The sequence below is a fragment of the Propithecus coquereli genome, unplaced genomic scaffold (genome assembly GCF_000956105.1).
Source record: "Propithecus coquereli isolate 6110/MARCELLA unplaced genomic scaffold, Pcoq_1.0 Scaffold390, whole genome shotgun sequence".
Lineage (NCBI taxonomy): Eukaryota > Metazoa > Chordata > Mammalia > Primates > Indriidae > Propithecus > Propithecus coquereli.
In genome coordinates this window covers 561,544-583,940 of record NW_012149619.1, presented here as the reverse complement: position 1 = coordinate 583,940, position 22,397 = coordinate 561,544, and the positions used below count along the sequence as shown (strand labels likewise).

The 22,397-nt window shown below is 57.1% G+C and overlaps 1 protein-coding gene across 1 annotated transcript in view; it reads left to right on the top strand.

The window, feature by feature from the left end:
- The window catches only part of ATP2A3 (ATPase, Ca++ transporting, ubiquitous), a 34,409-nt gene extending 13,089 nt beyond the window's left edge, over nt 1-21,320 (top strand). Inside the window, exons 7-21 of the mRNA XM_012652629.1 lie at nt 1,387-1,916; nt 3,604-3,692; nt 3,848-3,950; nt 5,196-5,327; nt 5,719-5,844; nt 6,987-7,205; nt 7,303-7,638; nt 9,616-9,836; nt 10,758-10,960; nt 11,549-11,634; nt 15,535-15,668; nt 15,992-16,109; nt 16,621-16,738; nt 17,109-17,181; nt 19,964-21,320. Coding sequence (XP_012508083.1) covers nt 1,387-1,916; nt 3,604-3,692; nt 3,848-3,950; nt 5,196-5,327; nt 5,719-5,844; nt 6,987-7,205; nt 7,303-7,638; nt 9,616-9,836; nt 10,758-10,960; nt 11,549-11,634; nt 15,535-15,668; nt 15,992-16,109; nt 16,621-16,738; nt 17,109-17,181; nt 19,964-20,027 — 2,552 coding nt within the window. The 3' untranslated portion in view covers nt 20,028-21,320. The remainder of the gene's footprint in view (nt 1-1,386; nt 1,917-3,603; nt 3,693-3,847; nt 3,951-5,195; nt 5,328-5,718; nt 5,845-6,986; nt 7,206-7,302; nt 7,639-9,615; nt 9,837-10,757; nt 10,961-11,548; nt 11,635-15,534; nt 15,669-15,991; nt 16,110-16,620; nt 16,739-17,108; nt 17,182-19,963) is intronic.
- Nucleotides 21,321-22,397: the final 1,077 nt, after the last annotated feature.

Below are 22,397 nucleotides of genomic sequence, written 5' to 3'. Positions count from 1 at the left end.
TTCATAGATTATTGATAACGCATGCAAATTTATAATAATAATAATAGCTTGTATTTACTAAAGGTTGTGTGCCCGACCTGTTTTAAGCCTTTTATACATACTAGTTTATTTAATCCTTACAACAAACTTTTCAAATAAATACTCTTGTTACCTATATTCTCCAGCAAGGAAGCAGGCACAGAGAGGTTAAGTAAGTTGCCCAAGGTCACACAGCCAGTGAGTGGCAGAGCTGGGATGTGAACTCAGACATCTTGTCTCCAGAGCTTGTCTTCTCTCTTCTTACCTGCTGGGATACCCTGCCTTAGCCTGGGGAGAGGCAGAGCTTACCTATAATCATGCAACAGAAAACCTTCTAGAGGAAATAGGGTTACAAAAGTGGTGGAGGAACAGTCAATTTCTCAGATGGGAAAACTGACCCACAAGGCATGATGCCAGGTCCCCTTGGCTCTTCCCAGGGAGAGCCATCGGTGCAGCTTTGGTGGGAGAGACCTACCACTGCAACCTCAGGAAGAATTAGCAAGTGGTATTCACACCTGCCCAGCAACAGGCTGAAGCCAGGACACAAGGAGGGACACAAGGGAGGGTCAGGCCAGTCGGACAGTAGCCCAGGGTACCAAGTTATAAGGGGCTAGAAAAATTCCTGGAAGTGAAGAGAAACAGAGAAAATGATGTTCACCCAGAGTTCCTCTTGAGGAGCGCAGGCTGCCTAGTTTCATGGAAGCCCTGGGCAGGCTGTTTTGGGGTGGGAGGAGGGCTCTGGGAGGCATGCCCAAGCATCAGCAGTGTCACTAAGAAGCTTTCGGAGGAGGGTGGTCTGGCTGACCCCTGCACGTGGGAGGCCAGGGCTGCCACCAGCACCTGCCCTCTTGCCAGCGCCACCGGCACATCCATTTGGAGGAGCACCGGGTTATTAGCCTCCTTGGAGCTACTGTGGCTTGGGCCTCTGTTGGACCATTTTACAGAGGAGGACATTGAGACACAAGGTTGGCTGTCCCTTATACCAGGACTTGGGGATTTTACCAGGGCCTTGGAAACAGACGAGCTGAGGCTCAGGTTTTCTGGATCCTTCTTCCATATTTATGGACTGTCTTCCTAGGTTCACGGTCAGCCGCACCCCTGTGTGGCTACAGAGGTTGTTTCCGAATCACATTTTGGTGGGTTGGTGTCCATGCTGTGCTGGTTGATCATGTTGATATCGGCCCTGGTGTGTCCTCTGCGCCAGGCCCTATGCTAGGCCCTGGGGATACGGCGATGAATCAAATCTCTGCCTTCCTAGAGCTGACACTGTCATGGGAAGGCAGCAGTGACCCAATAAGGAGGTAGCTACATAAGTCATGGAGAAAAAGAAAGCCAAGTAGAAGAATAAGTGCCTTGCTCTGGCCCGAAGGAGCCAGAGGTCTTGGTCCCTGGCGGGTGCTGAGCAGCCCCTCCCTCACCCCTTCCTTGGCCAGGGCACCAATATCGCGTCGGGCAAGGCAGTGGGAGTGGCAGTGGCCACGGGCCTGCACACGGAGCTGGGCAAGATCCGCAGCCAGATGGCGGCGGTGGAGCCAGAGCGGACGCCGTTGCAGTGCAAGCTGGACGAGTTTGGGCGGCAGCTGTCCCGTGCCATCTCCGTGATCTGCGTGGCCGTGTGGGTCATCAACATCAACCACTTTGCCGACCCAGCCCACGGTGGCTCCTGGCTACGTGGCGCCGTCTACTACTTCAAGATCGCCGTGGCCCTGGCTGTGGCTGCCATCCCCGAGGGCCTCCCGGCTGTCATCACTACATGCCTGGCACTGGGCACAAGGCGCATGGCACGCAAGAACGCTATCGTGCGGAGCCTGCCCTCTGTGGAGACCCTGGGCTGCACCTCGGTCATCTGCTCGGACAAGACGGGCACGCTCACCACCAATCAGATGTCTGTCTGCCGGGTGAGTGGCTGCAGCCAGCTTGGCATTGCTGTGCGAGGCTGGGCAGGCTGGGCTTCCTCTCTAGGCTGCTCCTCAACCTCCTTTTTGGAGGACAGAATCTGTGGGTTGTCTCATGGAGGGGGAGCAGGTCCAGATTTTCATGGGGCAGGCTGAAGCAGACAATGCCTGGCTTGACACATGTCACTGGGGCCTGCATGTCACTGTCGAGCCGTGGCCAGGTTGCTGACGGCCTGTGGAGTGTGTGAGCCCTGCCAGGTAGCCATAAAGGAAGCCAAGCTGGGCCTGGACCTGGGTTCTATCCTGCTCCATCATGTCTCTGTGCAATTGATACCTGTCACCAGATATGCTGGTTCCAGTGACCTGGGAAGGGCCAGGGCAGGAATTATTCATTCCCTGGCACTCGATCCCACATCCCGGGCCCACTACCCACATGCTCCAGGGATGCTGGCTGAGACTCCAGGAGGCCTGTGGGGCAGAGGGCTCCTCCTGACCCAGTAGCAGGGTGGATGGGGAAATGGTGAAGGCTATGGTTTTCCCACCCTTCCCGAGTTCCCCATCACTCTTCTCCCACCCCTGCTCCCACAGTCTGCCCACTGGGCTTAGAAACCCAGGCTCTGTATTCTGAGACCCCAAGGCCCTGTAGAAGTCCATCAGAGGCTGCACTAGCACGGACCTACTAAAATCCCTAGTAGAATTTTTTTATTTGAATGGAGTGCTCTTTGACTAAAATAAAGATTTAAGCCAGGCACAGATTCATGCCTGGAGTCCTGGCTACTCAGAGGGCTGAAGTGGGGGATCACTGTGCCCAGGAGTTCAAATCCAGCCTGGGCAACATAGTGATACCCCATCTTTTAAAAAGATAAAATTTAAATTTAAAAAAATAAAGATTTTAAAAGCACAGTATAGAGAAGTTGTAGAGGCCTTACGTGCTGGATAATGGGCTATGTTTGCTGGAGGACTGCCCTCAGGAGCAGGGAGAAGAGCCGGAAGGAAGACATTTATTGAGCACCTGGTGGGTGCTGGGTTGGCCATTACTTGAGAATGTGCAGCAAGGCAGTTTCTGGGAAGCAAGAACTGTCTCCCTAGCAACAAGATAATGGGCTGCCATGGGAGGGGTGAGCCCCTGTCCCTGAGGTGTACAGGAAAGGGCTGGGTGACCCAGCAGGCCCTGCGGGAAGGGCCTCACTCTCTGGGGACATCTCTGGACTGGAGGGACTGCACCTCAGAGAGGGGCATGGGTTTCTTCCCTTGAAGGCCGGGAACTCATCCCCTTGAAGGAGGAAGAGAGGCAGATAGACTCTAATCCCACTTTCTCCCCTTGGTACCACTGGAGAAGCTGAGGCTCGGGTGCTTGGCCAGGTGTCACAGTGAGATGGGCAAGGACCCAGGCTTCCTGCCCAGCTCAGGGCTCCCTCAGGCTGGCAGCCGCCCCCAGAGCGTTGAAGAACTTGCCGTAAATCTCCCAGGAGCCAGGGCAAACGGACAAGCCAGAACTGGACACACGTGGGCAGAGCAGACAGTCCCCACCTCGGCCTGGACCCTGTACTCTTTACTTCCCTCCTGGAGGGGGAGGGAGGCCCACAGGACCCCACCGTTGGGTCAGGCTTTATTCAAGCTGGCAGCCCAGGGAGCAGGGAGGCGACTGGGTCCGCCCCAGCACGCCTGAGCATGCCCCTGTGCTCCCCAGATGTTCGTGGTAGCGGAGGCCGAAGCGGGCTCCTGCCGTTTGCACGAGTTCACCATCTCGGGTACCACGTATACCCCCGAGGGCGAAGTGTGAGTGCGGGCAAGGGCGCAGGGCTGACCGGTGGGCGGGGCTATGTGGGACGGCAGAGGTGTCTGGGGAGGCCTTCTGGGGGCGGGGCCGAGCGGCTGGGCCCCTCCCGGGGGCGGGGCCAGGGCTCCTGTACTGACTGGCCTGGGCTCCGCAGGCGGCAGGGGGAGCAGCCCGTGCGCTGTGGGCAGTTCGATGGGCTGGTGGAACTAGCGACCATCTGCGCCCTGTGCAACGACTCGGCGCTGGACTACAACGAGGTGGGCCCCCGCTCCCTTTCATGACCTTTCTGGTATCTGGGTGCTCAGGACAGACCTTTTCCCCAGTCTCAAAGCTCACAGAGTGGGCAGTCCTTTCCCCTTGGGAGTGCCACTCCCCAGGAGCATGGTCGCCCCGGCACACCCCCCGCCCCCACTGCCACCCCTTGCTACTCTTCAGACTGGTCTTAGAACCCTGCCCCTCGGGCTCGTGGGCTGTGGGGGACTGCAGTGTAAGGGGCTGAAGGGCCAGGGCTGCCCTGGGGAAGAGACTGCAGGGCAGGACTAGGGAGGGCGTGTAAAGCAGAAGGCACAGCCCAGAAAAGGCCCACCGTCTGTAAAAGCCTGGTGTGATTTGGGCACTGAATGCCGTTCCTGTGGCTGTAGCAGTGGAATGGAGCTTGCTGTCCGAGCGGAAATCCTTGGCCAGACTAAGGCAGCTCCCATGCCAAGCTGAGGGCAGCAGAGAGCCACTGAAGGGTTTTGAGCAGGAGAGTGACATGGTCAGATTTGCATTTGCAGAAGATCACCCAGGCTTCTGCGCGGAGGATAGAACAGACAGGACAAGACAGGAGCCAAGAAGCCCTGTGTGGGTGTCCAGGCCAGAGAGATGCTGGCTGAGCCCTGTCTGGGGCCTTAGGGAGAGGGGAGAAGGCATGGGTCAGAGAGATTTGGGAGCCAAAAGTCCTAGGACTTGGAGACTGGTTAGGTGAAAGAGAGAGGGAGGAGGTCAGGGTAGCTCCTGGTTGCTGTCCCAGTTAGGGCTGGCAAACATGGGGAGAGAAGGAGGTGGGCCTGAAGGGTCCCTGGGGAACAAGGTCCAGTAGGCAGCAATCGGACGTGTGGGCTTGGAGCTCAGGAGAGAGATCTTGGCTGGGCTGGGCACTGGAGGTCCTGAGCATGTGAAAATGGATGGAGGCAGGAGGCATGGGGGCGTCTCAGGGAGAGCAGGTGGGAGGGAGGGAGCAGGGCCAGACAGAAGAACCTGGTGAAGGAGCCTCAGAAGGGGTGGCCAGAGAGAGCAGTGGAGGGCAGCAGTGATGCTGGGGGTAGGGGTAGGGGGTGAAAGCCAGTGTCAGACACCACCTTGACCCTGGGGCATTTGGGCTGGGAAGGGCTCTCAGGACCGTGCAAAGGAGATTACAAGGAACACCAGCAAAGGGAGCTCCAGGGGGCAAGGAGTGAGTGAGGCTGGGAGACCAGCTGGGGACCGCCTGCCCCTTACTCCCTGTCCCTGGCTCCTGCCAGGCCAAGGGCGTGTATGAGAAGGTGGGAGAGGCCACGGAGACGGCTCTGACTTGCCTGGTGGAGAAGATGAACGTGTTCGACACCGACCTGCAGGCCCTGTCCCCGGTGGAGCGAGCTGGCGCCTGCAATGCAGTGAGCGGGGTTGGGGGGCTCAGGCTGCGGACTGCATGGCTGGGCCTTCTGGGGCATCTGGAGAAGGAAAGAGGAGAGCAAAGTCTTGGGAGGCTTCTGGGAGGAGGAAGGACCTCAAACCCTTAGTAACGCTTGGCTAGGGAGAAAAGCAGAAAAGGCTAAGTGTGGACAAGGGCTTAAAGTTGGGGTGCACACAGTATGGTCAGGATATGGCAGTTTATTGGTAAGGTGGAGGGAGGAAAGGGAGGTGGAGGCCTCGAATGCCAAGGACAGAGGAGTACAGTTATCATCCCACAGAGCAAGAGGCTCTTCTTAGGGCCAAGCAGCTGGTGGGAAAGCAGGCAAGTTGCCAGCTCTGTCCCTGATGCCCTGACTTGCTTGGACCCCACAGGTCATCAAGCAGCTGATGCGGAAGGAGTTCACCCTTGAGTTCTCCCGAGACCGGAAGTCCATGTCGGTGTACTGCACACCCACCCGCCCCGACCCCACAGGCCCGGGCAGCAAGCTGTTTGTGAAGGTGGGGCCCCTGCATGTCCAGGGTCCCTGGGGGACCTGGTCCAATCCTCTGCAGCACCGGAGCCTGCAGCTGCAGGAGACTAAGGGAGGCATGAGCCTGTCGTCCAAGGACGAATCAGAGTAGGGGTGTTCAGCACACTGCGGGCAACTGGGAGCAGGATCCAGGCTTAGTGGAGATAAGCCAGACCCAGGGGACAGAGCCCTGCCCCTGGCATGGTCTCGGCTCTGGGATGAGGGTCTCTGCCTCGCCACATGACCCTGGGGTCATTCATGCTCCTCTGTGGGCCTCGATAGCCCCATGTGGACCACAGGGTCGGGCTGGAAGTTCTCAGAAGCATTTTTGCCTTGATTGGTGGTTTAGAGGTGGTTGGTGCCCGCCCTTGGTGCTTCATGTTTTGGAAACTGAGTCCCAGGGAGGGAAAGGAGGCAGCTCCTGTCCAGATGTCTGTCTACTGCATTTCCTGTTGCTGCTTTCAAACCTGAAGTAGGAATCCCAGCCCTAACTTTATCCCGCGATGGAGGTTTTAACCCCTTTTTAAACGAAAAGGCTTCCATATTGGGAGCTTGGGCCACTTTTGAAAACTTAGTGTCTGGGGTGACCTTTGGCAGCAGGAGAAGCCATTGAAGGAACATTCAGAGGCTATTCCTGGGGCTGGGGTGAGGTCCAAAGTGAACCCCTGAGGCTGCTGAGGAGGCTGTCCCCCCAAGGACTGCCTTGCCGGGGCTGCACCCACCACACCCTCTGCATGGTTCTCTTTCTGGTCCCCAGGCAGGGCCCAGTCTGCCTCCTGTTGCTGAGGCCTCTACAACATTGGAATCCCAGTTGTGCCAAGCAGGCAGGGAGGCAGGGTCTGTAGGGGACGCCATTCCCCACAACCACCTACCCCCAAGACACTGCAGCAGGCCTGAGCTGTGGGCTGATAGGGGAAGAGTACCCTTGGTGGGTCCCACCACCCCCCATTCCCTTAATGTTTTCTTACAGCGAGGTTCCCACTTGGAGCTTTCAAAGAATGGATTCTGGTGCATGCCTTGCTGTGTGTACCCTTGGGTGGCCTTTCCCTATGTCTTGGTCTCAGTTTCCTCAATTTGGGTGGGGTTTTGACTGATGGATTTGCCTCCTCTCTCCCTCTCCCCTCTCCTCAGGGGGCCCCTGAGAGTGTGATTGAGCGCTGTAGCTCAGTCCGTGTGGGGAGCCACACGGCCCCCCTGACCACCACCTCCAGGGAGCAGATCCTGGCAAAGATCCGGGACTGGGGCTCAGGCTCAGACACGCTGCGCTGCCTAGCGCTGGCCACCCGGGATGTGCCCCCGAGGAAGGAGGACATGCAGCTGGACGACTGCAGCAAGTTTGTGCAGTACGAGGTGGGTGCTGGGAGCCGGGTGTCTCCCTGCTGCAGCTAGGCAGGTAGCAGGTCGAAGACGGGCTCAGGCCCCACTCGCATCTGCTCCCTCCCCACAGACAGACCTGACCTTCGTGGGCTGCGTGGGCATGCTGGACCCGCCGAGGCCCGAGGTGGCTGCCTGCATCGCACGCTGCCACCAGGCGGGCATCCGAGTGGTCATGATCACAGGGGATAACAAAGGCACGGCTGTGGCCATCTGCCGCCGGCTTGGCATCTTTGGGGACATGGAGGACGTGGAGGGCAAGGCCTACACAGGCCGAGAATTTGATGACCTCAGCCCCGAGCAGCAACGCCACGCCTGCCGCACCGCCTGCTGCTTCGCGCGGGTGGAGCCCACACACAAGTCCCGCATCGTGGAGAACCTGCAGTCCTTTAATGAGATCACCGCCATGGTGAGGCCAGACGGGAGCCCCGGGAGGTGGTGAGGCGTGGGGCCGCAGGGCGTGGAGAGGGCAACCCATGCAACCCCCGCCTCTGCCTCGTTCTTACTTTCTCTAGCATTTTATTACAAAAAATTCAAATGCAAAGAGAAATTGAATTAATTTTATAGCGAGCACCTATGTATCGTCATCTTGATTCTGCAGTTCACATTTGATTCTATTTGCTTTCTCACGTATCCATCCATCTGTTCATCCTGTATCCAGCCTTATCCATCTTTTCTTAAAATGCATTTCAAAGGAAGTTGCAGACATGAGTGCCCTTCACCCTCACATGCCATAGAACGCATATCATTAACTAGTGAGAGTTTGTGTGTCTTTTTCCTTTTTGTGGTAGAATTGCATTTGATGAAACACACCCATCGTCAGCGTATCCTTTGGTGAATGTGGTAACACGCACCCCTGTGTGATTCACATCCTTATCAAGATAGGAAACATCACCATCAACCCACGAAGTCCCCTCAGGCCCCTTCCTCATCCATCCCTTGTCCCAGGACAGGCAACCACTGCTCTGACTTTTTCCCACCACCCATTAGTTTTACTTGTCCTAGATGTGTTTTCGTATGAATGGAATCACACGGTGTGTGGTCTGGCTTCCTCCTTTTGAGCTCTGTCTGCATTGTGGGCGTCAGGCCACGACATGAATGTGCCACAATTGGTTTATCTGTTCACCTTTGGGTGGACATTTGGTTTGGGCCCAGTTCTCCTTCTGTCTCATTCTTTTTTTTTTTTTTTTTTTTTTTGACAGAGTCTCACTGTGTTGCCCGGGCTAGAGTGCCGTGGCATCAGCCTAGCTCACAGCAACCTCAAACTCCTGGGCTTAAGCGATCCTTCTGCCTCAGCCTCCCGAGTAGCTGGGACTACAGACATGCGCCACCATGCCCGGCTAATTTTTTCTATGTATTTTTAGTTGTCCGATTAATTTCTTTCTATTTTTAGTAGAGACAGGGTCTCGCTCTTGCTCAGGCTGGTTTCGAACTCCTGAGCTCAAACAATCTGCCTGCCTCGGCCTCCCAGAGTGCTAGGATTACAGGCGTGAGCCACCACGCCCGGCCTTCTGTCTCATTCTTGACTGGCTGACCTGCTCTTCAGTTCTGATCTGATTCTTGACCTAAGGCTCACCCCTGACCCTGACCCGGCCTCTGTTATTAGTCTTGACCTCTAGCCTAACCCCATCCTTTACCTTGACTTTAACCCTGACCCCTGGCCCAGCCTTAACCTGAGCACCAACCTTGATTTGACTATACCTGCAGCCTGGCTCTTGACCTTATCTTTGACCTCTATGCTGACTTTGCCCCTGTCCTTGACATTGACTTCATTTTACTTTAACTCTTAACTCTGAGCTTAACCCTGATACAGGTCCAGTCTTGATCCCTGACATCAACTTTGACACCTTACCCCAACACAGTATTTTATATTGAAGTCAACTTCAATCTGGCCTCCAGCCTTGACCTTGATATCACTCCTAATGTGGACCATAACCTCTGACTTGGCTTCTGACCTTGATTTGACCTTCACCTTTACTGCAGTACCTCCCTGACCCTTGACCTGGGCCATGACCTTGACCTCATCCCTGACTTGACCTCAGCTTCATCTTTTAACCTCAGCCTCATTTTCTACCCCATGTCCAACCTGAATTTCATCCATGCCCTCATCATTCTCCCACCCTCTCCCTACCTCATCCCATCCCATGGTCTTCTCTGACCTTAGACTTGAGACTCTCCCCAACCTTGCTTTTGACTGCACCCCTTGCCTTCCCCTCATCCTCATCCGCAGCCCAATTTCTAAGTTCATTCTTGAACCCACCATTTGTTCTGTCCAGCTATCAGCTTCCTTGGGGACATTCCATGAGATTAGGGATGGGCTGAGTTGAGGGGGTTGAGAGGCGACAGGCAGTTGCTCACGCGTGGCCCCACCTGACCTGGCCCACAGACTGGTGATGGGGTGAACGATGCCCCAGCCCTGAAGAAAGCGGAGATCGGCATCGCCATGGGCTCAGGCACTGCTGTGGCCAAGTCGGCAGCAGAAATGGTGCTGTCAGATGACAACTTTGCCTCCATCGTGGCTGCGGTGGAGGAGGGCCGGGCCATCTACAACAACATGAAGCAATTCATCCGCTACCTCATCTCCTCCAACGTCGGCGAGGTTGTCTGGTGAGGCCCTGCGTTCCCTCCTCCCAGCCCTCTGGACCAGCTCTGTGTCCCTGAGACAGGGAACATGCCTGTTCCTAGGAAGGGGCTGCAGGGATGGAGGCACACGTGCCCTGCCCTGGCTGGGGCCCTCCAGGGTCCCACCTCAAGGTGGGCAAGGGTGAGGACACCTCTTCATCCTCCAGAGGCCCTGGTGACCTATGGATCATATCATAGAGCACTCCAGCACCCAAGGAGGTGCCTGAAGAGTCGCTGTCCTCCCTCCAGCCATAACATTCTTCCCACTTTCAGACTATCCAGATGAGAGACACCGGCCCCACCTTTAGGCTGTAATGTGTCCATGTGTGTATGTATGTGTATGTGTGCGCACATGGTGTGTGTGCCTGAGGGGCGTGTGTACATGTGTTTATGTGTGCATGCGTGCTTTTGTGAATCTTTGGGTGGGAATACAAACAGAAGGATGTGCCAGTGTGTAATTGTGTACACGCTTAAGCTCACATGTGAGACATCTGTGGAACAGTGAGCACGTGTTTGCTAGACGTGTGGATTCTGCATCTCTGCATATCAGGGCAAAAACGTAGGTGTTTGCTCATGTTTGTGGGATTGTGTGGCATGTGTTAGGTTTTTGCACATGTCTGATGCTTGGGCATGCTCTGTTCACGTGTGTGTGTGTGTGTGTGTGTGTGTGTGTGTGTGTGTGTGTTGTCTAGGGTCCAGAGCTACACTGGGGAGGGCAGGGCTGGCCGGCGTAATGCAGAGCCGTGTACACACACCCCTTATGCACATCAGAGCTAGCAGAGCGAGGAGGGGCTGCTGTGGATATAGTGAGTGATCTCCCCGGCCTGGGGTATGAGCAAGAGCTGGACCCTCTGTCTGGTGGGGGCCGTGTCTGCTGGGGGCTAGAGCCCATGACTCTGGTTCTAGCATCTTCCTCACGGCAATTCTGGGCCTGCCCGAAGCTCTGATCCCTGTGCAGCTGCTCTGGGTCAACCTGGTGACGGACGGCCTACCTGCCACGGCCCTGGGCTTCAACCCGCCAGACCTAGACATCATGCAGAAGCTGCCCCGGAACCCTCGCGAGGCCCTCATCAGTGGCTGGCTCTTCTTCCGGTATCTGGCTATTGGAGGTGAGCAGGGCCCCAGCCCTCTGTGGGCTTTCTTGTGTCAGGCTTGCCAACTGCAGAGTGTGGCTCAGCCTGGCTTGTGCCAAAAGAAACTGTGTGGCCTCATGTAACTGAAAAGACCAGAGCACACCTCAGGCGTGGCTGGATCCAGGCCTCAGATAGTATTACTGGCATATTTGGGCTCTGCCTCAGCTTTGTTCTCAAGTAGGCATCCCTTGGGGTGGCAGAATGGCTGCTACAGCTCCAGCCCTCATGCTCATTCTGTGACAACCCCAAATTTGGCGGAAGAGAGAGCCTTTTACCATATGGCTCCCTTAGTAGTATAATAAAAGTCTCAGGCCTCTTCTCATTGGTCCAAATTGGGTCACCTGTTTATCTCCCTAGCCAATCACTGTGGTCAAGGGTGTGTCAGGTGCCTATTGCCAATCAGGGACCACCACTGGCACTAAGGGTAGGTGCCTGCACACCACGTGGCTTAGAGAGGGAAGGGTGGCTCCCTGATGGGAACTCATGAAATCACTGGGAAGGGGAAGTGGGTACCAGAAATGCAATGCCGTCCACTACAGCCAGTCTCCTCCTCCCTCTCCGTAGTGTACGTAGGCCTGGCCACAGTGGCTGCCGCCACCTGGTGGTTCCTGTATGATGCCGAGGGACCTCACGTCACCTTCTACCAGCTGGTGAGCAAGCGATGGCCAGGGAGCCTGCTGGGGTTAGACCCGAGGTAGAGCTTGCAGCTCGAGTGGTTGGAGTTCCAGAGGAGAGGGGTCCAGAACCCCATGGTTGGCGCAGCGTCCTTCCCCACCCCATACTCATGCAAATTTCCCCCACGCAAGGAACCAAGCGCAGAAGGAACCCTAGAGACACCAGCACAGCCCCCTAAGTCAGAGGAGACGCTACTCCCTCTCCCAATCAGTTAGGTGTCTTCCCTTTGTCAGGGGACCCTGAAAATATCAAGAGGTAAGACGAACGAGCCCCAAAACGGGTGGGACTTCAGGCAGAGGACCAAACTGAGGAGATCAGGAGTGGAGGGGGGTGTCTGTCGGGCCCTTCGCTTGCAACCAACAGATGTTTCTCGGGGATGGGACCCACTGACCTCTTGCAGTCAGTGCCCACCCTGGGGCTGGCTTAGTTCAGCACAGCTCTGGGAGCAGGTGAGGAGACCCTCAGCTGCCATCTGTCAGTCTGTCCTCTGTCCAAGCAGCTGACTTCATCCCCTTGCTTGAAGGAGCCTTCATGACTTAGGTTCCTTGTTTGAAGTGTGGGGCTGCAGGGGTGCTGGCTTTTCTCCCTCTGAGTGTGCCTGCCTTCATTGCCTGAGCAGGCGGCAGCCCCGGGGCCACTTGCCTGTCACCCACCACCCCTCAGGCCTGGGGCAGTCCCTTCTGGCAGCAGCACAGAGCCCAGGCCCCGTCCCAAAGGCTGGCACCCCTGCCCCTCCCAGCCCTCGGGTCAGGAAGCTCAGCTCGGCCTGGGCTCCTGTGCTTGTTTGGTTCCTGTGGGAGCAGCAGAGTGGAGAGTGGGGAACGTACTGCCTTTTCCTAGCCCTGTCCCTGTTACCATGCTTTATACTGAGGATCCCAAGTCTCTAAGGACACCCCGCCCCCATCTCTCTTCTGAGCCCCAGCCCCATGAATCCGGCTGGATACCTCCTCTGCGATGTCCCACAGGCCCATTGCAAACCCAGAGTCCCAAACCAAGCCTATCACCTTGTCCCCAAACCGATCCCTCTCCTCCACCTCCATCTCAGTTCCACTGCCTGCCCCGTCACCCATGCCGGACACTGGGGAGTGATGCTAGCTAGATTCGCACCTGTCTCCCACACCCACCACCAATCAGGTAGAACTTTGAGCTCGAGCTGTTGGAATTTCAGGAGAGGGATCCGAAGCCCGTTCCAGGAAGAAGCCACCAAGAGGCAGCAGAGTGGTTAAGAGCAGGGGACATGGAGCCTGGATCCAGCTGCTAGGTTCACACCCTAGTTTCACCATATGCTAGCTGTGTGATTTGGGGCAGGTTACTTAACCTCTCTGTGCCTTGGTTTCCTCATCTGTAAAATGGATAACAATTGTTCCTACCTCATCGAGAGGATGAACTGAGTCAATACTTATAAAATACTTAAGATGGCACCTGTTGCATAGTAAGAGCTATATAAATGTCAATTAAGTTCATAAAACCTGAAGGGGACCTTGCGGGGTAAAGGGAATAGGAAATAGGCAGCAGGCAGGCAAAGCGTAGGCAGACCAGTGGCTTCGCCAGTAGAAATGGGCTCTGACAGGGCTCCCATTCCCCAAGCACCTCTGAGACAGAAGTTCCATCCCTGAGCACCTTATTTTTTTTTTTTGAGACAGTCTTGCTCTATTGGCCAGGCTAGAGTAGAGTACCGGCGTCAGCCTAGCTCACAGCAACCTCAAACTCCTGGGCTCAAGTGATCCTCCTCCCTCAGCCTCCCAAGTAGCTGGGACTACAGGTGTCCGCCACGATGCCTGGCTAATTTTTTTCTATTTTTAGTAGAGACGGGGTGTTGCTCTTGCTCAGGCTGGTCTTGAACTCCTGACCTCAAGCGATCCTCCCACCTCGGCCTCCAGAGTGCTAGGATTTCAGGTGTGAGCCACCGCGCCTGGCCCTGAGCACCTTCTTACGAACACTTCAGGAGAAATGGGCTCCGACTGGGGTTCCCATGCACCTATTAGGCAGAAGTTCCATCCCTGAGACCTCATGAGTGATTCGGTCTGTAACCGTGACCTGGGGCATAATGTGTGTGCGTGACAGGTGCTCACTGATGAAACCCAGAAAGTCTGCACTGGGCAGGGTGTTTATGGCAAAAGCAACAGATCTACTGAAACATCTGTGTATGATCCTGTTGGTATTGTCATCCCTGTGTACGTGCATAAGGATGTAAGCACGCATGTGCCCAAGTGGGAGGTGTGCGTCCCGTGTTTGTGTGTACGTGTGTGCATAAACCATCACGCTCTGGGAGGGCGGGGCCTCCGGGCTTGTGGCCCAACTGCAAGAGGAGTTGTTCCTCTTGGTCACTGGGTGGGTAGAACTAGGTTCAAAGTTTAGGACATTTTCTCTGCTGTATGATCAGCACCAAATAAAAACATGTGCACTTGCCCCAAATGCTGGAGCTTGAGTTTGGGGGACAACTCCTACTGTTGATTTAAAAGAGACAAGATTCTTCACCTCTTTGTTCAAATAAGAATCTAGCCAAGCCATAGTCTTTTGTAATGTTTCTTCCTGCGTGAGAGAGAAGAGGAAGGTGCACTGTTGCCTTATCTGCACGTATGCCGTGTGGGGAAACAGGCGTGTGGTGTATTCACTGGAGTGACCGCAGGTCAGAGGGCCTATCGTCTTACAGATTTCTCTCTGAGGATTATTAATATTTTCACAGCACATGGCCCTGATTCCTAAACCCTTAGTTTAAAAGACCCCATGTTCAGGCCGTGTACGGTAGCACGCGCCTGTAATCCTAGCACTTTGGGAGGCTGAGGCTGGAGGATCACTTGAGGTCAGGAGTTTGAGACCAGCCTGTGCAAGAGCGAGACCCCATCTCTACAAAAAATAGAAAAATTAGCTGAGCGTGGTGATGACTATAGTCCTGGCTGAGGCCAGAAGATTTCTTGAACCCAGGAGTTTGAGGTTGCAGTGAGCTATGATGACACCACTGCGCTCCAGCCTGGGCAACAGAGCAAGGCTCTGTCTCAGGAAAAAAAAAAAAAAAGATCTCTGTGTTCAGATTAGACACCCAAGAGCAGATTTTTATCATTGGAGAACTGAGCTGGTTAACGGTTGGGAACATTCACGCTCATCCCCACGAAGAGGAAGAGAACAAGACAGCAGCGCTCCCAAATGTCCTCAGTTCAGCCTCTTATCTCAGCGGATTCTGCCAATAAGGTTTATGAGCAGAAAGAAAACTGTCCCCTGGGATAAGGGAGCAAAGGCCACTTCCTTTATCTGGCCCTGACAGCGTCTTACTAATTACGGAGAAGCTGTGTGTTGAGGCTGGGCTGGCAATTCATGAGTCTGTCAGGAGCAAAAAGCAGACCTGGTAGAGCTGGGTTTCAGCGGCGGAAATGGAGCGAGGTGTGATTAGAGTCTTATTTAATAACCGTGAATAGGGCACCTCATCTTCTATACCACAAAGTCAAATTCATTCACGCCTGAGTTTGTTGTTTGACTTCCATGTGCATTTACCTATTTGGTGGTCTTGGTTCATTACCGGTTCCGCCTCCTGCACCACAGGGCCCCAGGCCCCCAGGCACCCTCTGGATAAAGTCCGTCCTCCCCCAGCCCCGGGGCCCCTGCCTAATGCCAGCTGTTCTCCCTCCGATCCACTGACCCCTGCCCAGAACAGTCTACCCTTCCTGCTCTGTGCCCGGGCCTCTCCCTGGCACGGTGCAGCCCCTGTGCCCTCCTTCCTGGGGGGGCACCCCTCTCGGGCTCCTGGGCCCCCCCGTGGGAGTGCTTTGCCCTCTGGTTGTGCTCAGGTGTGGGCTGAGGGCAGGGTGAGGCTTCTCCCCTCCACCCACCAGCCACTGCCTGACCGGCTGCTGTCCCTGACCCCATCCTGGTGTTCTCAGAGGAACTTCCTGAAGTGCTCCGAAGACAACCCACTCTTTGCCGGTGTCGACTGCGAGGTCTTCGAGTCTCGCTTCCCCACCACCATGGCCTTGTCTGTGCTCGTGACCATTGAGATGTGCAACGCCCTCAACAGGTGGGCTGGGCGGAGGGTTGGGAGCTGGAGTTGAGGAGTGGGGGCTGAGGCTTAGGAGTGGGATCTGGGGATCCCAGGGGTCCAGGATTGGGGTCTGAGGGTCAGAGGGGTCCACAGGAGGATTCTGAGAGATAGCGGAGGCCAGAATTGGGGTCTTAGGGACAAGGGCTGAGACTGGGGTTCTGAAGAAATAGAAGGGTCGAGATTGGGTCTGAGGGACAGAGAAAGGGGTCCAAGGCCAGGACAGGCTCTTCCACACGGGGTGGAGTCACAGCTGGGCCTCCGTGTCCTGTCCTGAGCTGAGTGCCCTGTGCCCTTGGCAGCGTCTCGGAGAACCAGTCGCTACTACGGATGCCACCCTGGCTGAACCCCTGGCTGCTGGCAGCTGTGGCCATGTCCATGGCCCTGCACTTCCTCATCCTTCTGGTGCCACCCCTGCCCGTGAGTCTCCCTGCCCCGCCCCACCCCCTCCTCCAGTTCCTGGGGAGCCAGGGACCACATGGTGCCCAGACATCACAGGCCCAGGGCTGGTCGCCAAGCCTTTCTGGACCCCTCTGCGGTGAAACCACCTGCAGGACAGGGACGTGAGAGGTCTGGCTGGCCACCCCCCTCCAGATGTGTCCTACCTTCCTGAGCCCCCAGACTTGGGGGACAGAAGAGGTGGAGACCCTTCCTGAGGGGGTGCCCCAAGGCTGGGGTGGGAGGGAGGACCATGCTCTTTCCCAGGGCAGAGGCCTAGCGCTTCCCGGCAGGAGGGAGGGGGCTTGGTCCTGAGGGCGGGGGCAGGGAGGGCACTGCAGGCAGAGGAAACTGGACAAAGATCTGGGGGGGTCCTCAAGGGACATCTTAGAAGTGCTCACCAGGAGTCCATTGGCGCCCGGGTGGAAGAAGCGGGTGGATGGCCGGGGCATGCGGCGGCCCTTTGAGCGGACCTCCCTTCCCTTCCCGCCAGCTCATTTTCCAGGTGACCCCTCTGAGCGGGCGCCAGTGGGTGGTGGTGCTGCAGATATCCCTGCCTGTCATCCTGCTGGATGAGGCCCTCAAGTACCTGTCCCGGAACCACATGGACGGTGAGTGGGAGGCCTCGGCTCTTCCGGCCCTGCTCCCTGCTGACCTCCGGCCTGCCTGCCCACCTGCCCCTGCTCCTGGGCTGCAGTGGACGTGGTGCACGGAGCCCCCCTTTCTGTGTAGAGGGAGAGGAGTTCTTGGGTCACGAAGTGGAGGCTGTGAAGGGGCTCTGGTGGCTGTGGCCTGAGGTGTCTGCAGAGTCTTACACTGCAGGGGTCCTGGGCTCACTGGGCTGCCAAAGGGAGCACTGCTCGGGCCACGCTCGCTGCCTCGCTGTCCTCACCTGCCACCACCTCCTGCATGGCTGGGGTGCTGTGGCCTGCTCTGGGCCTTGGCCTCTGACCTTTCTGCCCCTGGCCTGTCTTTATCCAGGCATTCTCAGGACAGTCTCCCAGGCCTGGAGGAGGCAGCCGCTGACCATCTCCCAGACCCCAGACCACACCGGGTTGGCCTCTTTGGTGTCACCTTGTGGGTGGGTGGAGGGGAGGGTTCTTGTTTCTAGGCTCACAGCACTGGGTCTACTTCAGTGCAGGTGTGGGGGGCACAACAGCAGCGGTTAGGCGGGGAGGAACAGGTTGGGGCATGGGGTCCATCTGCCTGGGCTCAGAGAGTGGGCGATTCTAAACCTCCCAAGGGCAAGGGAGGCAGCACCATGCTCATTGTCAGAGCTGCTCGCTGAGTGAGGAAGCAGGGGTGAGCCCCCGTTCCTGGGAATTTGCAGAGAGGCAGTGGCCATGTAGCCGGACTGCTGTGGAGGGGCCCGGCTTGGGCCAGGCAATGGCTGAGGCCGGCCTTGGGCAGCTGGTTTGTTGGGGGCCACCTCTGGCAGGAATGTGTAACTAGCCCCAGGGGAGGGGGGCTGTGAGTAGGTCACATGCCTGTCATTCCGTAGGGACTGAGCAGTGGAGCCGCCCTACCACAGGTCTGTTGAGGGCGTGGCCAGATTCATGTTGGGGGCTCACCCAAGGGTGGAGGTGGGTGCTCAGCTGAAGCAAGGCCTGTTGGGGTTCATGGGTGGTGTTGGGAGCTGAATTCTGTCCCCTGCACGGTTCTTTTCTGGCGTGCCCTCTGTGTCACCCCTGGGAGTTGCAGAGGAGGAAATGGGTCTGACGCCAGAAACTCCATCCAAGGGAGGCCCAAGGGAGGCATCTCGTCTCTGGCCAGAGCACCAAGAAATCCTCTGGCCGACCTTGACCACACTCACTCACCTGCCAGGCCCGCCCTCCTGGGGACACGGGCTGCTTGGTGGCTTCTTTGTCTTCCTTAAGAGACTTCCCTAGTAGCCACAACTGCCAGGGAGCTCAGCAGATTTTGAGAAAATTTATAAAAAAGTGACAAAATTCTGGCCAGATACAGTGGCTCATCCCTGTAATCCTAGCACTTCGGGAGGCCGAGGTGGGAGATCACTTGAGGCCAGGAATTTAAGACCAGCCTGGGCAACATAGCAAGACCCCATCTCTACTAAAAAATAGAAAAATTAGCTAGACGTGGTGGCGCATGCCTGTAGTCCCAGCTACTTGGGAGGCTGAGGCAGGAGGATCCCTTGAACCCAGGAGTTTGAGGTTGCAGTGACCTATAATGACACCACGGCACTCTAGCCCAGGTGACAGAGTGCGACCCTGTCTCAAAAAACAACTGATAAAATTCTGCCCATGGCTAAAATTCCTAAGCCATGGGGAACAGCTTATTTCTGGGATGCCTTTCAGCATTGGCTACTGGACAGTGGCAGATTCTTGGGCCTCATGGGAGGAAGGAGAGGGGCCCTAGCAGGAGGGGGCAGGGTAGAGGCACTGGGAGGGAGCAAGTCCTGCCGGGGAGTAAGGGGTGGTTTCTAGAAGATTCAGGGTTAAAGCAGAGGTTGGAAAGGATGGGATTGAACCTGGTGGAACAGGGCCAGTGAGCACTGCTGCTGGAGCCGAGAGTGCAGGGCAGAGAGGTGAGGCCCAGAGGGTGTGAAGGGCCTTGCATGCCCAGGGAGGGACCCTGGACATTATTCTCAGGGCAGTGGGAGGCACAGGAGCGGTGTAAGCATGGGAGGGACATGTCGGTCCTGGAGGGCAGGCAGGAGGTGTGAGAGTAAAGCAGGGAGGCTGGTGAGTGGGGCTGAGCAGTCTGGGGAGGAGACAGAGTCCCAGCCCTGCTGAGCTGGTCCCAGCCGACGCCTCCACCTCCACTGTGGACCTGAGATGTTGACCATGGTCCTTTGAAGTTTGACGTGCTGGGCTGCTGGGGTGGTGTGGGGCCCACAGAACGGACACAGGCGGGGCACCTGTGGCCACATCTGAGAGGTGGGGTAGAGGGGCCCCGAGGAATGTGCTCCCTGGAAGCCCAGACAGCTCTGCCCAGTTCTGCTGCAGTCCCTCGGGCCTCCTAAAGCCAGACGGGGCCGGGGTGAGAGAGGGGACCCTTCGCATTCTCAAGCCAGCCTGGTGGCCTTTTAGGGAAGTTTTGCTGAGGCCTGACATCATGGCTCCCCCATGATTTATGAGGGAGAATTGGGGATGTGGGTCAGCCCCGGGGGGTAGGGGGGTCCTCTTGCCCCGCCTCCTGGCTCTGCCCAGGTGTGGCTGAGCAGCTGTCAAGAGGCTGGGCTGTGGGGGCGGCGGCCGGAGAGGCTGAGTGGGGCAGACCTGGGAGGGTCTGGGGTACCAGGCGGGCTTGGGCTTTATTCTGAGGACAGTGAGGAGCCATGAAAGGGGATGATGGGGCGGGTTCGGGCTTTCGCGCGACGCCAGGGGCAGAAGGGAGATGGGGAGGCAACTGGGGCTGGGGGCAGGACCAAGAGGCCTGGAGGCCTGGCGGGCAGCGGAGGACGAGATGGGGGTGAAATCAGGCTGGATATGGAGTGGGTGGGGGAGGCTAGTCTGCCTCTGATTTCTGGACGTGATGCTGGGTGGTGGTTCCCCAGACTAAAAGCCAAGAGGAGAAAGTTCACCGTGGTGGGTTGGGGGTGTTGACAGAGGAGTATGTCGTTCAGGCTTGAACATGAGGCCTGGGGGCATCCAGGGAGCGCATCCAGGCAGCAACAGGGTACCGGGGTGGGCAGCTCAGGAGGCCTGGCAGGGCTGGGGCAGACAGAGATCTGGAGCAAGGGAGGCCGTGGGAGAGGGGGGCTGTTCTGGGAGAAATGGAAGGAGGAAGGGGCCGGGGAAGGGGCTGGAAGGAGTCAGCCTGGATGTGTGCTCTTACACATGCATCTTAACATGGCTCTCGGGTTTTCCTTCCAGAAGACAAGAAGCAAAAGTGAGTGCTGGGAACAGAGTGGAGTCTCCGGTGTGTACCTCAGACTGACGGTGCCCAGCGTTCGCCCCCACGCCCCTCCCTGCCACCACGCTCGCCCACTTGCCCATCGGGCCCTGCCGGACACACAACAGGCCCGAAGCCAGAGCTGGCAGCAGATCCAGAGGTCCAGAGCCCCTCTCCGCCCAAGTGCTCAAGCACATTCCGGAGCCCGCTCACCCCAGCTTGGAGGCTGGGCATTTGCTTGGTGACCAGTGCCTCTGCACGGATGGAGGACTCCTGGAGGCCCTTCTTACCAGCTCTGACCTCTCCGCTAGTGCCTGGCCTGGAGCCTGGTCAGCTCTGCGGAGGGGGTTCAAAGGGGGCCATGTGGGCCCAGCCGTGCACAGCAAGGGCGGGCAGCTCCCTCCACTCTGCTCTCCCTCCACGAAGTCGGCTCCTGAGAGCTTGAGCCTGTTTCTGTTTATATGTGCGGGCCCCGGGGGGTTGAAGGGTCCGAGAGAGGGACACAAGGCACGGGGAGGAGGGGCAGGGCAAGGACCCTCTTTCCCAGGAGACAGGCTGGTCTGCCTGCCTCAGCTCCCTCACTTCCCGAACTCAGGTCTCCCTGCCCCAAGCAAATGAGACATACAGAGTCTGGGTGTTGCCTGGTCTGCCGAGCAGAGGTTGGATGTGCCATCCTGGTGCCTGGGACCCCGGACATCCTCGGGTCCCTGACCACTGTGCCCTTCCCCCCGGCCCAGAGGGTGGCCATCGTGCTGTCTGCACAGCTGGGTGACTGGTGGTCTCTCCTGGGCTCTCAGCCTCACTCTTTGCTTCCTACAAACCCCTGTGAGCCAAAAGAATGTCACTGAGGATGGCTAATGACCCAGGGGCACTTCCCCTCCCCACTTCCTGCTGGAGGAACGCATCTCTGTGTGGATCGTGTCAGATGATACAGCATTTGATGGACAGACTTTTTCTCTTAACTCAGCTTTTGTTCCTTTGACAAAACTAGCTAGGTGTAGCAGAAGACAGTGAGTAATGACTGTCCGTGTATCCTTGCCCCTCCTAGAGAGTGTACAAAGTGATTATTTTATACATAAATCAAGACTCACATTTTTGTCCTGGTCCCCAGAATCCCAAGCCCCCTCAGCCTGCTTTGCAGGCAAATGGTCTCCACGTTCTGCAGCCCCTTCCCCCTCTCCCTCCCCTCTCTCACAGGTTGGATGTGGGGGTTTCTGCTGCTGCAGAGATTCTCTGCTTCTTTCCTGGGGTGGGGGGAGGTCTTAGCAGGGGCAGAGCCCTGTACCCCGCTGCTGACATCCTGTTTGTTAGGGAAATAAAGGTTGTGTGCCTGGGGCAGCCTGTGTTCCTGGTGTGTGTGTTCCCACATCTCTGCCCCTGCCCCACCCCCACCCCAGGAGATGCTGGGTGAAGGTCTGGGGTTCCCATCTCGCCAGGATCATTCTCTTGGCCTCCAAGACAGGACTCCAAAGAGGCACTGGCTTTTCCAGAGCCACACCTGAGCGGCAGGTGCAGGGCTGGGAGCCTTCAGCAGCCTTGGTCCACTCGCTCCTCACATGGACGGCTCTGACAGTTGGTGTACACGTTCAAAGGCCTTTTCTGCATTTTATGACTTGCATGTCACCACCAAGGAAACGAAGGCTGGGAGGGGTCCATGATTTGGCCTGGGCAGGGCTGGTCCTAGACCCTGAATCTCAAGGGCCCCTTGCTCCCCACAGGGGGCCCAGCCTGGCTGTTCTGTAGGTCCTTCGACTCTCCCTGAGGTTTCTCTCTTGCTGTTTCCCTCTCCTCCCCGTACCCCAGGATCCCACCCACCCCTGGCCCTTCCAAGCCAGGCTCAAGGCCACTCCCACCTCCCCACGGCTTCCTGGCTTCCCTCTGATCACAATGCCCAGGGGCCTCTGCGAGAGAACCAAGGCACCCAGGTGGCCCCACCTGCCTGGGAGCAGGGGCTCTGGGAAAGGAGGAGCCATGTCCCCTGTGTCCCTCATAGAGGGAGGAAAGATTGATCAGGAAGTTTGCCGTCTAATCGTCTACCCAGCTGTCCTGGGAAGGAGACTCAGGGCCTGCCCACAGGACTAGAGGCAGGGCTAACTACATGATTTGCGGGGCGCATTGCAAAATGAAAACCTGGAGCCCTGGATCACAGCAACAGCAGCACGTTAAACCAAGCACAGAGCCGCTCTGAGCACAGGCCTGGTGCGGCTGCACAGGCTGCAGGTCCATGAGGCCAGCCGAGACGGAGGAGGCAGGCCCCTCCCGAGCGTCCACGTTTCTTTGCAGGGCCGGGGGCAGGGGTTGTGCACAGCTCACAGCAGGAGCGGGTGGGCAGAAGGATTCAACTTTCCACATGGTCCCTCTATAAGACCTTTCGGACCACAAAACCCTTTCATACACCTCCCCTCCCAGGTCTTC